This window comes from Lemur catta, chromosome 15, assembly GCF_020740605.2.
Source record: "Lemur catta isolate mLemCat1 chromosome 15, mLemCat1.pri, whole genome shotgun sequence".
NCBI classification, from domain to species: Eukaryota; Metazoa; Chordata; class Mammalia; order Primates; family Lemuridae; genus Lemur; species Lemur catta.
The window spans coordinates 25,821,433-25,836,726 of NC_059142.1; the positions used below are offsets into that span (position 1 = coordinate 25,821,433).

General features: G+C 39.0%; 1 protein-coding gene across 1 annotated transcript in view; it reads left to right on the plus strand.

Annotated features, from left to right (window-relative positions):
- The first annotated feature begins 7,043 nt into the window (after positions 1-7,043).
- PPM1D (protein phosphatase, Mg2+/Mn2+ dependent 1D) overlaps positions 7,044-15,294 on the plus strand; it is a 57,457-nt gene continuing 49,206 nt past the window's right edge. The window contains exon 1 of the mRNA XM_045525583.1: positions 7,044-7,748. Coding sequence (XP_045381539.1) covers positions 7,277-7,748 — 472 coding nt within the window. The 5' untranslated portion in view covers positions 7,044-7,276. The remainder of the gene's footprint in view (positions 7,749-15,294) is intronic.

Below are 15,294 nucleotides of genomic sequence, written 5' to 3' on the forward strand. Positions count from 1 at the left end.
AGAGTAGGCCACATCTCTTTAGAAAAAAGGCTAAGTGTAGAAGTAGGGCTGTCTGAAGAGAAAAAGGTATGAATATTTCTTTCCACACTAATGACTCAGAAACCAGTTATCTGCAGAAAACATGACAGACTGAATTTCCATGGCTAATTAAGAACACATACAGGTTTGACACCTTTGGGACTCTGGCAGCCGTGATTCTAATTTTGCGTCTCCCACCAATTCACATTCTTGTATAATGAATGTGACAGTGGTAGTCAGAGTAGACTGATTATTTTGTTAAATATTGAGTTGCAGAAAAAACAAGGTCAGGGTAAAGGCAGTTTTACATAATTTAACCTCTTGAGACACATTATCTCACAGCTGTAAATACACAGTGGCTCTAACAGATGGACAATGGACTACTACTTGGTAGATGTCACTGATATTTTCTAGCTATAGGAAGAAATAATAGCAAATTAATTAGATTCTTATTTTGCTTCTAAAATTAATTCTTAGAGTGTATGTTTGAAGATTTTGAACTCAATAATTAAAAGCAGGATATGACTACTAAAACAACACATCAGTGGATGGGAATAGTTAACACTGAAATAGATCCACAGGTGTATAAAAACTTACTATTTAATAAAGAGAGTATCAGTAACCAATGGATAAAAATGGGTCATTTTACAAAATACATTGGGAAACACACCTATTTGAAAGAAATTCAAATTTACTTTATGCCAAAATAATTCCAGATAAACGTGAATGTAAAAACACATTTTAATCATGAAAATACTAGACGAAAATAACATTTTAGTTGTGTTTAACTGATTTCAGAAGTGAAAAGAACATTTTAAACATAAAACTACTGGTAATATAATAGAAAAGTTCAAAATGTTTTTTAGGATATTTTATCACGTATTTTTCTTCTAGTGTTTTAAAAAATATTTATTTACCATTATAAACAATGCTGCTTTTCTGTGAAACATGTTTCAGAAAAACAACAACAACAAAACCCCCAAAACCAATGCTGCTGTGAAAGTCCTTGTAACTTTTGCAAAGATGCCTATGTGGTAAATTCCCAGCAGTGGAACTTCTGGGTCAAAGGATATACGTAGTTTAAATTTCAATGGATATAAATTGAAAAAGAAATATCAAATTATATTCCTACTAATAGTTTTTGTTGTTTTAGAGACAGGGTCTTGCTCTGTCACCCAGACTGGAGTGCAGTGGCACAACTGTAGCTCACTGCAGCCTCGAACTCCTGGGCTTAAGGGATCCTCCCGCCTCGGCCTCTTCAGTAGCTGAGACTACAGGTGCAGGCCTCTATGCCTTCCTAATCCCACTAATAGTTTACGAAAGAGCTTGTCTCTCACACTTTTCCTAGCTCCACATATTATCAAGCTTAAAAAGTTTTTTTGCCAATCTAATAGGTAAAAAAAAAATTTGTTTCTTCTTGCACTTTCACATTTTAATTTTAGCTATTTAATCCTCCTGTCATATTACTTCAAATGTGGTATGAATTAAGGACTTGACCTTTTTTTCCCCCACCTCAAGGATAGTTTTCCCAACAAAAGAATAGCCAATTGTCCTAATACCAGTTAGTGAATAATCAATCACTTCCCCAATTATTTGAAATGCCACATCTACTACATACTCCTTCACACATACACATTGATCCATTTCTGGACTCCATCCTATTCTATTGATCTGTTTGGTTATTTCTCTATTAGTGCTAACTTTATAGGATATTCTGATATCTGTAGGGCAACTAACCACCTTCTTTTTCAATACCGTCTTTGCTATTCTTATGCATTTTCTCTTCGAGATAAATGTTAGAATAAAGTTGTCGAATAAAAAAAGAAAATCCAGTTGGGATTTTGATTAAAATTATAATAAATCTGTAGATTAAAATTATAATAAATCTGGGGCAAATTGAATTGTCTCATCTAAAAACATAGTATGTTTTTCCATTTATTCGGGCTTCTTTTTTTTTCTTTAGTGAAGTTTCATAGTTTTCCTTACATAAATTTTGCACATTTCTTGCTAACTGAATTAATTAATCAATTCACTTAACAACTCTTTGTCCTAAGCTCAGAGTATACAGGGATGAACAAGACAAATTTCCTGTTCTCATGGAGCATATATTCTAATAGAGAAACAAACAATAAATAAATAGACAAACCAAAAAAGATCAGCTAGTTAAGAAGTCCTCTGCAGAGAATTAAAGTAGGATTATATGATAGAGAGACATTGGGTGGCTACTTTAGAATGGATGGTTAGGAAAGTCTCTCAATATTTAAACTGAGATCCCAGTACCAAGAAGAATCTAGCCTTGAAAAGCTGGTAGGGTGGGGAGAGCATTCCAAGGAGAGGCAACAGCTGGTGCAGAAATCCCTAAGGCTCCTGGTAACTTGGTATTTTCTGTTCAAGAAACAGGAGGCTGAGGTGGGAGAATTGCTTGAGGCCAGGAGTTCAAGACCAGCCTGGGAAACAGACCACATTTCCACTAAAAAAAAAAAAAAAAAAAATTAGCCAGATGTGATGACATGTGTCCATAGTCCTAGCTACTCAGAGGCTGACGCAGGATGATCTCTTGAGCCCAGATGTTCAAGGCTGTAGTGAGCTGTGATCACACCACTGCACTCCAGCGTAGGGTAACAGTGTGAGACTTTGCCTCAATAAAAAGAAAAAAGAAAGAAAGAAGCCCAGTGAGGATAGAGGGTAGTGGGGAAGGGAAAAGTGTTATGAAAATATGTTAGACAAACATTTAGGGGCCACATAGATGATGTAGGCCTTCATAAGGAGTTTGCATATTACTTAAAATGCGATGGGAAGCCATCGAGTATGCTTAGTAAGGGAATGACTTGATCTGATTTACGGTTTTTGAAAGATCACTATAGCAGCTAGTAGAAAAAGGACTGCAAAGGGCCAAGAGTGAAAGAGAGGAGATTTGTGGGGAGGCTGGTGTAGTGGTCCAGGCAAGAGGTAATAGTGGTTTTCAGTGGGGTAGTAGTGCTAGTGAAACAGTGTGTTCAGTATTGATTTTGATGATTTAGTCAAACAGGATTTGCTGATGAATTAGAAGGATGGAAGGTCATGAGGTGAGAGGGAGGAGAATAGAGAAGAGAGAAATAAACACTAACTCCTATATTTTTTGGCTTGAATAGTGTGGTGGATGATGATGCCATTTACTGATATGGGTAAGACTGAGGGAGGAGGAGACATGGGGAAGAAATTGAGTTTCTTTTGGCCATGTTAAGATGAAATGCCCATCAGACATAATGTGGAACTGTCAAAGTTGCACTTACATATAGTCTGGGATTAAGGGTAAAGTTTAGGCCTGGAGGTATAAATTTGAGAGTCATTAACAGATAGTTTTTATTTTTATTTTTTTTAATTTTACTGGTAACTTGTTTTGCTTTGAAGCAGATGGTTTTTAGAGCCATGGTTTTATATAGTGCTACCTTGGCCCTACATCAAAAAAACTGGCAAATGAATGTGTGTTATTGTAAGTTAAAATAAAACATTTAAGGTACACATGTTTAAGGTACATATGTTTAAGTTATACATCTGGTGAAAGCTGACAAATGAAGCAGAGAGGTCAATGAACAAGAGAATTGGAATTGAATTTGGTAATTAGGAGGTAAGAAATGGCTAGTTCAAGAAAGTTAAGAGAATGAAGGCCAGATTATAGGAGAGTAAGATGAAAAATAAAACTGAGAAAATTGAATCGAGAAGCTTAACTGAGATAAATAATAACAATGATAGTTAACATTTATTAGATGCTTATCATATGCAGGCATTGTGCTAGACATTTCTGGTGCACAATCTGTTTTTTTACAATTTAGGAGGTAGGTACTAAGTAACTTGTTCCAAGTTAAACAGCTAGAAAATGAAATAGATTTCTCTGTTAAAGCACACGCTAGGGTGGGTGAGTGGGGGGAACCTCAGATTTGTCTGATGGGAGAATGCCCTAATGCCCACAAGAGAAAAGAATCCAGGACAAAGTCCTGGGGGTACTCCCAACTCCCAAGAATCTGAGGTCAATAAAGTAGGAAGAAAACTAAGTATGGTCTCTTAGAAGCCAAGAGAAGAAAGTTTCGAGATGGGAACAATGGTTTCACTTCCTACTAAGTTCAAAGAAGGAAGCAAACCATGGTTGAACAGAAGTCAATTAAAAGAACTGAGTTTTCATTAGCTTTGGAAACAGAGGGATCTGGTTATCTGTAAAAGTAGCCTTAGTGGCATGATGGGGATGGCTGCCTACTTGAAATAGGTTTAGGAGAAACTATGAGGTAGGAATTGGGAATAGCATCTAGATAGAAGTCTTTCAAAAATTTTTTCCTATGAAGGAGAGCAAAGGAATAAGGCAATATAAAGAATCAAGGTGGTTTTTAAATTTAAGATAAAAATCATAATGTTTGTACACAAATGGAAAATGACCCACAGTAGAAAAGGAGAAATTGATGAGGCAGGAGCAAGAAAGGACAATTGTTGGAGCAAAGCTCTTGAAATGAAGAGAGGAGAAAAGATCTAGAACACAAATGGAGGGGTTGCCTTTGATAATAGCAAGGCCATTTCACCACAAACAGAAGGATGAGGAACCGTGAAGCCAAGGTGTTGTATAGAAGACGTGGATGATATTTTGAAAAATAAAGTGGCTGAGAAGTGAAGTAATAGTGGAAGAAAGGAAGACAGTGGGCCTGAACCAATGAGGGGAGGGTTACTAGGGATCAGTAGGTGACAACATCGTGGAGTAGTGACAGTTTGCATTAACAAAAACTTGGGTTTTTGAAGGTGGAAGGAAGGGAAGTGCTTTGGAGGTAACATGAGGTGCAGGCCATAAGATAAGAATACCTGTAAGAGGAAAATTAACCTCTTGTACTTGAAAACTTGCAAGAGAGGTATTTTGCCAGGTGATAAACTAGGTTTCAGTTGGAAGGGGAAGATTTTGGGAATATTTAGAGAAGCAGCTAAGAGTAAAATGGAAATGGCTGATAACAGACGTTGAAATTTGAAGTGTGGAGTGAAATGGTTACCATGGTTAGTGGAGTGGGATATGGAATCAGATTAATTGAAGTAGAGAGTAGCATGGAGATACTAGTCAGGGTAATGATGGATGACCCAGACGCCGCTTGTTGTGATTGAGGTGAAAAGGATTATAAAGCATAATGGAATTATCTTTTGGTAATCTCTTGGGTCAAACGTGGGTGAACTGTTTAAGCTGCATAATACAGAGCTACATAAACTTTTTATTTGCAGGCCTTGTGGTTTGGAGGCTACTGGATTAAAACTGCTAATATTTCATCCAGGATTTTTGTATTCATAGTTATGAAATACAGTTTAAAGGTTTCCTTTTAGTGTTATAATTGTTAGATTTTGTTAACAAGGTTATGGTCAGCTCTCAAAATAAGCTGGGATTTTTTTTTCAAGCATTTGTATGCCCTAGAACCCTCTAGTCTAGTGCTTTTTGAGGTAGGGGATATTTTTGACTATGCTTTCATTTTTATTTATCTATTCAGACTTTCTGTATGTTCTTGAGCTGATTATGCTTATTTACATTTTTATTGGTGTATTTTTTCCATTTGCATTTCTTGTGCTGTTTGTATGTGCATTTTCCCCATTCCCATTTCTGTACTAGTAGTATTCCACTTGAACATCTCAAAAGTTGTACAGGAAAGGGCATAATAAAGAATTGATGATAACGTTGCCAAAAATGGGAAAGTGAATTTTAAACTGATTCACTACAAAAATGTTTGCTACTGAGGACATACTAATTTACCCACTGAGGCTTATTTCACTTTTTTTTTTGAGACAGAGCCTCGCTCTGTTGCCCTGGCTACAGTGCTGTAGCGTCAGCCTAGCTCACAGCAACCTCAAACTCTTGGGCTCAAGCGATCCTCCTGCCTCAGCCTCCCAAGTAGCTGGGACTACAGGCATATGCCACCATGCTCGGCTAATTTTTTTTTATATATCTATTTTTAGCTGTCCAGATAATTTCCTTCTATTTTTAGTGGGGGGGGGGGGGGGTCTGGCTCTTGCTCAGTCTGGTCTCGAACTCCTGAGCTGAAACGATCCGGGCTCGCCTCGGCCTCCCAGAGTGCTAGGATTACAGGCGTGAGCCACCGTGCCCGGCCCCATGTCTCTGCTGCTTATTTCAGAACGGCCTATTTTAATTCCGTGGAAATCCGTGCAAAAGTTTTAGCTCTTGGATTGTGACCTAATGGGTGAAGACAGGGAACGACAGGGGACGATAACCAATTTGTGAGAGCACTGGAGCTCTTGCCAGAAGTTTTTGTAAGCTATTTTTAAGTGCTAACTTGGAGTGATACCGCAGGAATTAAATGTTGTATCTGGTGCTAGTCGGCAAAAGTACATTTAATAAAAGCCGAAAAGATTTGTTAAGAATTAGTTAAAATATAGCCCATTTAAGTCTCTGATATACCTAGTTATGTGAGACTGTGCAGTTGATGGTGGAAATTTCCCAAGTATTTTTTTTTTTTTAACAACAAAATTGGATCGTCTCCCTCCACAATTCCCAGTCGGATATGTCCAACCCAAATCCAGTTCAAGGGTGCCACACTTTCCCCAGCCTGTTCACAAACATTTTGAGGAGAGGTTTCCCGCCCTTTCACTTCAAGTTGTGGAAGGGGAAATCGTTTCCCCTATGTTCTCCATCCACAGTCGCGGGAGGCCAGAGACTGCACCGCTTTCCCCGCAGAGCGAGCGGCGGGACGCCAAGGGCAGTAGGCCGCATTACGAAGCCCGGACGAGGGCAAAAGGAGGCAGACCACGTCGTTCCGTAAATGCTGAACAACCGCGAAACACGGGGAGGGCGCAAAAGCCCGCGGCGTGGGGGAAGCGACCAGGTCCGAGCGCGGGCCCAGAGCCTGCGGCGGGAGGAGGGAGCACGGCCGTTGGAGGCGGGAGCGAAGGCGCGGGGCGGAGGGCGGAGGGCGGAGGGCGGGTTCGCTCCACTCGACTCCGCATTGGTCCGGCGCGGAGAGCCGGGTGACGACAGCCGGGGAGAACGCCCGATTTGTGTGGTGGGCGCGGGCGGGCGGGGGCGGCGCAGTGCGCAGGCGCAGCTGCGGGGCTCGTCTCTCCTCTGCGCTCCGGCCCAGCTCTCGCGGACAAGTCCAGACAACGCGCCCCCCCCCCCTCCGGGACCGCCCCCTCCCACCGCTCGACGTCGTCGAAGATAAACAATAGTTGGCCGGCGAGCGCCGAGTGTGTCTCCCGCCGCCGCGTTCGGCGGGCTGCGTGGGACCGGCGGGATCCCGGCCGGCCGGCCATGGCGGGGCTGTACTCGCTGGGAGTGAGCGTTTTCTCCGACCAGGGCGGGAGGAAGTACATGGAGGACGTTACCCAAATCGTTGTGGAGCCCGAGCCGACGACCGAAGAAAAGCCCTCGCCGCGGCGGTCGCTGTCTCAGCCGTCACCTCCGCAGCCGTCACCGCCCGCTCTTCCTGGCAGCGAAGTCTCGGGGAAAGGCCCAGCGGCGGCTGCCCGAGACGCTCGCGACCCTCCCCCGGACGCCGGGGCCTCGCCGGCTCCCAGCCGATGCTGCCGCCGCCGTTCCTCTGTGGCCTTTTTCGCGGTGTGCGACGGGCACGGCGGGCGGGAGGCGGCACAGTTTGCCCGGGAGCATTTGTGGGGTTTCATCAAGAAGCAGAAGGGTTTCACCTCGTCCGAGCCGGCGAAGGTTTGCGCTGCCATCCGCAAAGGCTTCCTCGCTTGTCACCTCGCTATGTGGAAGAAACTGGGTAAGTTCTCTGGCTTGTTGGCGCCCACCTCTTTTTCAGGCAGTTAATGGCTTTGATGGCACCAGCACCGCGTGGGCCCCCGCCACCCAGAGCGCTGTCAAAAGTGTGAATTGATAGAAGTGAAGACTCTTCAGTGGGACGGCGCTTTGCTGGGTGGAGGGCCGGGCAAACAAAGTGGCCTTGGGAGAGCTAGGATTGCTGTCTCCCTGCAACCGCTCCTCGCTTTATTTCCACCCTCCGAGGATCAATGGGAAGCAGTCCTCTCCCTTCGCTGCTCCACTTTGGTGGCAGCCAGCGGAAAAGTGTTTGAAACCTGGCGCCAGATTTTGGCCAGAAGATAAATTGAAGTCACGTTGTTATCTGGGCCAGGCGAAGGAAGCAGGAGATGACAAAAATTGGAATGTTTCCCTTAGAATCTGTCATAATTTTGCTCTTGAAGGTCTTGTCCCTCACGGTTGCCTCCTACTGGTGGTGTCCGTTCTCCAAATTGACCCTGGATGGCTGGTTGTTGGAGTAAAGTGTAAGCTAATTTAGAAGGGCTGAAATATTATCATCCAGCAACTTAAACTCTTGGAAGGAATTCTGTTGTGATCATGAGAGGATTTTAGGATCATAGCTTGTACTGCTTGTGAAAAATAAAAGTGCAGAACGTGTTACCTCTTAAACGGACCCTATGTTAGGGGTGTGTGTTAAATTCTGCCAGGGTTTTTTTGTCTTTTGGAGTTTTTTTTTTTTTTTGTAACTGCCTTACCTAGTTGTTTTCAAATCATTCCCAACAGTTCCTAGGTAAGAGTATTTATGAATTGTAAATGCCCATCAGAATAGCGATAGGTAAGGAATTACTGTATGCAAAAAGCAAATAGAGACCTTAATGTCTGAAAATTCGGTGTAGTTGCAGTTCGTAGTTGTAGTTTCATCTAAGTTTTACATGTTTTGTAAAGCAGCCAGTATTTCTTTACGCAACATATTCGGTGTTATCATACAGGATTATAATTAGTTATCTATTGCTATGAATAAATGCCATGCATCTTTGTTAGAGAGTAGAAGGTAATACTATTCTCAGGACGTGGAGTGGGGAAACCCTCTTGTTAATTGTAAGCATCAGGAAGTTTTATTTTCAGCAGAGGAACAGAGACAGAAAAAAGTGTTAAAGATTTGTCAAATACAGAACATTTTTAGAAAGGTATTGTCATAGAGTTGTAGATTAGCTGGTTTCAAAGTCTGTTTTCCATTTGCTTGGCTTTCTGCCATTAATTATTTGATTGACTCAAAGACCAACCACTAAGGTTTGTTGGAGGCGTTGCCTAGCCAATCCCGGAGGCCCCTGTTAAGGATTTATTTTGTTTTTGTGTAGGCAGGATAGAGCTGAAAGCATTGTAGTATATTCTAGAAATATGTCATATAATTGACTGCAAGGCAACTAGAAGTGTACGTCGGGACAAGAGAGAGGAAGATTAGACACGAAGAACTCTTTAGAGTCCTGTTTGTTTTTCAGTACGATTGGAGCAACATAAATATGCCGTATGTTTGAACTTTAAGGATTAAAAACTTTAAGGTATAAACTCTTATTTCATGAGCTTTTTTTTGAATAAAGTAGGGCCATGCTGTTAAATCTGAATGTGTATTTTTTTTTTACATACACATGCTTTTTGAGTCAAGCTTTCACTCCTATGTTAGTTTAGCGCCTTATACTCCAGAAAAATGTTAAAGTTTGCCTTGTGTGACAGCTAAACTTCAGACTCCATCCTCACAACTTGAATAAAAAGAGTATGCTGACATATGGGAGTCCTCACACAGGAAATGCAGGTTTAAAAATTTTTTTCAGTCCCCAAATCACAGGTGGCTCCTTGTTTTCTATGAAATAAACTCTGTAACTTGTAATCTACAGGCCGACCCCTTTACTGTCCAAGTTCAACCTCCTTATACAATTATATTTGTTACTCAAGTTTCTGTCACATCAGACTATTCACCTTTTTTCAGGGCACATTGAAATATTCCACTTTCTTGGATTCTGCCTTTCCTGTCCCTCTAAAAAGGATAACTCAAACAAACAAAAATACATTCATCGTACAGACTCCAAGTCAGTATTTTCTTCTGTGAAGACTTCTGTTTCTTTTGGAATTGAGCATTGTTTCTAATTTTGAAGTGCACGTTGGGTTATAGTAGTAGCTCTCAAAACTTGTTGCTGTCAGAACCCTTTGTACCAAAGAGCTTTCATTTATGTGGGCCACATCTACCAATATTTACCATATGAGAAATTTAAACTGAGAAATTAAAAAAATATTTATTTAAAAACTGTACATTTATGTTAATTTTGTGAAAACCTTTTTTCCAAAATAAAAAACATTGGTGGGAAGAGTAGCATTGTTTTACATTTTTGCAAATCTCTTTTAATGTCTAGCTTAATAGAAAACAGCTGAATTCTCATATCTGCTTCAGCAGGCTGTTGTGCTGTTTGGTTGAATTGTATAAAGAAGAAGTAGCAGCATCCCACACATATGTAGTAGGAAGAAGGAGAAACATTTTATTAGTTTTTTTTAAGATAATTGCAAATATTCTGCAATTACCAAAAGTGGTAATATTAACATTTCTTAAGTTAGTTGAATTGGAATCTGAAACCTTACTAATGAACTTTTCCCACTCTTAACATTAAGATCCATTGGTCTGTCTTAAACTTTGAATGAATCTTTTATCCATGTGTGATTTTGTAACATGGAACATTAATCACTTCGAAAATAATGGTTCACTGAGTTAAGAACATCTTAAAAATATTGATGCATTTCATTATATAATGTCAAAGAAAATGACATTTGTTAATATCACTGAATTCATCAGAAAAGTCTAAGTATTGGAAAGCTGTTGAGTTCATTGGTGGGTATACATTTTCCAAAATGAAATTTTTTAAGCAACAATTAGAAATTTATCATTGGTGACAAATAACTGTCAGTTTTTCTTGAAGTGAAAAGCTCAATCTGTTCATTTTGAAGAAAATATATGCCAAATGCCAAAGTCTTATTAACACTTTATCAGTCTCTGAAGAAAAATGAGGGTCCATGAAAAATGTGGCTAGTTCATTTCATGAAACAAAAACCAGTTTATGTGTTTTTGTCATATATAATATTAAAAAGATGTATGCATGGTTGGAGGTTTAATAAAAATTAATTTTGTGTCATCAGGAACTTTTTTTTTTTTTTAAAGAGACAGCTGGAGTACTGTGGCAAGATCACAGCTTATAGCAACCTTGCACCCCTGGGCTCAAGTGAACCTCTTTGCCCCAGCCTCCCAAGTAGCTGGAACTATAGGCATATGCCATCATGTCTGGCTAATTATTTTTTATTTTTGTAGAGATGCAGTCTCGCTATGTTGCCCATGCTGGTCTTGAACTCCTGGCCTCAGGTGATCCTCTCACATCAGCCTCCCAAAGTGCTGGGATTACATGTGTGAGCCATAACACTTGGCCAAGGACATTCTTAAGTGAAACTAGCTTGCTTAAAAATTTTTTTTTAATAAACTGTAAGTGGGAAACTGTAAGAATACAGTGACTAAAAGCTCAGTTTGGTGCCACTGCTTTGACTCCTGCTATGGCACCAGCAGTTTTACCGTCACTTTTGTGCCATCAGTGCAAATGTCAGCACAGTGAAGAGGACAAATAAACTCTTAGAATTATTATGAAAATAGTTTTGGCCTTCCAGAATCCCTAAAAGGATTATACAGACTATGGTGAGATACTAGTATACTATATTATCTGACTCTCAGCTAAATATTAAGGTTCTTGGAAGCAAAGATATTACCTTCCTTATTTTATAGTTAATCCTCTTAGGGCAGACAACATATTAATAATACCTTGCCCAGAGTAGTTGCTCAACAAGCAGTTGAGTTTAGTTGAATTTCTGTTGAGTATAAAGATGAAATAAATTGGCTTTCTTGTATTTTTTTAATTTAAAAATCTCTCCCTTTAAAAATTGTGGTAAAATACACATAACATAAAATTACAGTTTTAACCATTTTTAGATATACAATTTCATAACATTAAGTACATTTACAATGTTGTACAGCTATCACCAATGTCAGTTTCCAGAACTTGTTCATCATCCCAAATAGAAATTCTGTGCCTAATAAACAGTAGCTCCTCATTTCTCCCTCTTTCTATTGCTATGAATTTTACTATTCTAGGTACCTCATTTAAGTGGAATCACACAGTATTTGTCCTTTTGTGTCTGGCTTATTTAATTTAGCATAATGTCTTCAAGTGTCATCCATGTTGTAGTATGAGTCAGAATTTCTTTCGTTTTTAAGGCTGAATAGTATTCCATTGTATCTACCGCATTTTGTTTATCCATTTTTCTGTTGATGGTGATTTGGGTTGTTTCCAACTTTTGGCTCTTGTGAGTAATGCTGCTATGAACATTGGTGTACAAGTATCTGTTTGCATCCAGGTTTTTAGTTCTTTTGAGTATAAACCTAGAAGTGTAATTGCTGGATCATATGATAATTCTATGTTTAACTTTTTGAGGAATTGCCAAAATTTCCACGGCAGCTGCACCATTTTACATTCCCATCAGCAATGTAGGAAGGTTCCAATTTCTCCATATCCTCAACAACACTTGTTATTTTCCATTAAAAAAAATAATAACCACCCTAATGAATATGAAGGACTTTCTTACATTTTAAAATGACTCCTTTTCTGTCTTACTAAGCCCTCCTTAAAGTGTTTGATTAATATTAAGCTTGACCTCCCTAATGTCTTTCTAGTGCTTATGTACCCCTCCCAAATTTACAAAGGAAATCAATTTATCTAAAAATTTTAAAATGAGAGTATATGAATATATCCTTTGTGTAAAAAGTCATCATTGGGCTAGGTGGGGTGGCTCAGGCTGGTAATCCCAGCGCTTTGGGAGGTTGAGGGGAGGGGATTGCTTGAGGCCAGGAGTTCGGAGACTGGCCTGGGCAATGTAGTGAGACCCTGTCTCTAAAAAATATTTAAAAAAATTAGCTGGGCTGAGGCAGGAGGATCCCTTGAGCCTAGGAGTTTGAGGCTGCAGTGAGGTGTAATCACACCCCTGCATAGCAGCCTTGACAACAGAGTGAGACCTTGTCTCAAAAAAAAACAAAAAGCCATGATTTTTCTTTTATTACTTAGTCATAAATTTTAGTATGTGTTTAATTTATGTATATTCACATATATGGGTTTCCTGCCCTTTTATTATGCTTGCCTTCTAAGAAATAATGTCTTAAAGTTTGTATAGGCTGTTTTAGATTTACTCAGTTGAAATAATGTTTTTATTACCCCGTTATTGTGATAGTTAAGGAAGATGGTGAATAAAGTACAACTTTTATCTACATATCAATCTTATCAAGATACCAAATAGAAAGATAACAACATACTGTTGAAATAAGTGAAGCATGATCTCTGGTGTGATTACAGGGAATTAGCCACAGTATTTGTAAAGGAAGATGAAATACGAAAGTTTAGTGTTGTTAACTGGACTGAAGATTAGAGCATTCATTTAAAAAAAGTATGACCAAAGAAATTATGAAGAAGTTAGTATTAAGTTAAATTGTTGATTCTAGGTTTGGCAGATAGTTTTCATTAAATTAAAATGGAAAGAAGCTGAAGAGAGAGAGAAGAGGGGAAGAGGAAGGAGGGGGATAGGAGGGAAGGTGGGAGGGGAGAGAGAACTGAATTAGAAGAAATTTTTTAAATTATAGAATTTTAAACCATCAGGGAACTTCACCTTCCCACACATGTTCTGAAAGACTTGTACGTCATACTATTTATCGAGTTCAAATTTATTTTCTGTTTTTGTTAATCAGACATTGGTTTTGATTAGTATTAGGTAATCTCCAGAATTGACATAATTTAGTGAAAGGAGAAGCAAATTAATAAATTCTAATTAGCTTCTACCTTATGCAAACAAAACTAGATTTCTTTGAATCCTTAAGCTATGTTATGAAATATATCAGAAGTGCAAAAAAGGTATAAAGAATTACATAATATTGCCTGTAATCCTAGCACTCTGGGAGGCCGAGGCGGGTGGATTGTTTGAGCTCAGGAGTTCGAGACCAGCCTGAGCAAGAGTGAGACCCCGTCTCTACTAAAAATAGAAAGAAATTATATGGAAAACTAAAAATATATATAGAAAAATTAGCCGGGCTTGGTGGCACATGCCTATAGTCCCAGCTACTCGGGAGGCTAAGTCAGGAGGATTGCTTGAGCCCAGGAGTTTGAGGTTGCTGTGAGCTAGGCTGACGCCACGGCACTCTAGCCTGGGCAACAGAGTGAAACTCTGTCTCAAAAATAAATAAATAAATAAATAAATAAATAAATAAATAAATAAATAAATAAATAAAATAAAAAAAGAATTACATAATATTAATAAACACCCACTCATAACCCAACTTAAGAAATAAAACATTACCATACTCTAACTAGTGTATTACCCTTTTCCCTCCCCATGACGGGCAAATGCTTCTAAATTCAGTGTTTATCATCCCGGCTCATTTCTTTGTAATTTTATTATGTTACTGTCCATTTCTAAACAACATATGGTACATTTTGCATGTTTTTTATAACTTATAAATGACATCTTACTATATGTACAATAGTCCTCCCCTTGCCTGAGGTTTTGCTTTCTATGGTTTGTTCCCCTTATTTAATCTAGAAATAGTAAATGAAGAATTCTAGAAATAAACAATAAGTTTTAAATTGTGCCCTGTTCTGTGAAGCATGATGAAATCTCGTACCATCCCACACTGTCAGTCCAGGGATTTAATCATTCCTTTGTGCAGTGTAAGTGTGTTGTACATGCTACTCGCACTTAGTAGCCATCTTGGTTATTGGTTATTTGTTGCGGTGTTGCAGTGCTTGTGTTCACATGACTTGTATTTTACTTAATAATGGCCCCAAACAGCAAGAGTAGTGATGCTGGCATATTGTTATAATTGTTCTATTTTATTGTTAGCTATTTTTGTTGACCTCTTACTGTGCCTAATTTAGAAATTAAATGTCACATAGGTATGTATCTATAGGAAAAAACATAGTGACTATATGGTTCATATTATCCAGAGTTTTACGCATCCACTGGGGGTCTTGGAATACGTCCCCCTCAGATAAGGGGAAACTGCTGTAGTCTTCTGGGTTTTTCTTTTTTGACTCAATATTGTGTTTGATTCTTTCATGTTGATCCATGTAGCTGTATTAGTTTGTTCATTTTCATTTATGGGTAGTATAAATATACCAATATATCCATTGTATCCTTGATGGCTATTTAGTTTTCAAACTATTTATAATTAAAAACAGTGATGTTGGGAATATTCTCATACATGTCTTTTTTTGTTGTGCACGTGTGTAAGGGTTTCTCTAAGTCAAGCCTTGGCGAACTAAAGCCTGTAGGCCAAATTGGGCCACCACCAGTTTTTGTAAATGAAATTGTATTGAAACACAGTCATGATCATTCCTTTGTATATTGTCTGTAACTACTTTCATGCTTCAACAGCAGAGTGGAATAGTTGTGACAGAGACCATATGTTTTACAAAGCAAAAAAT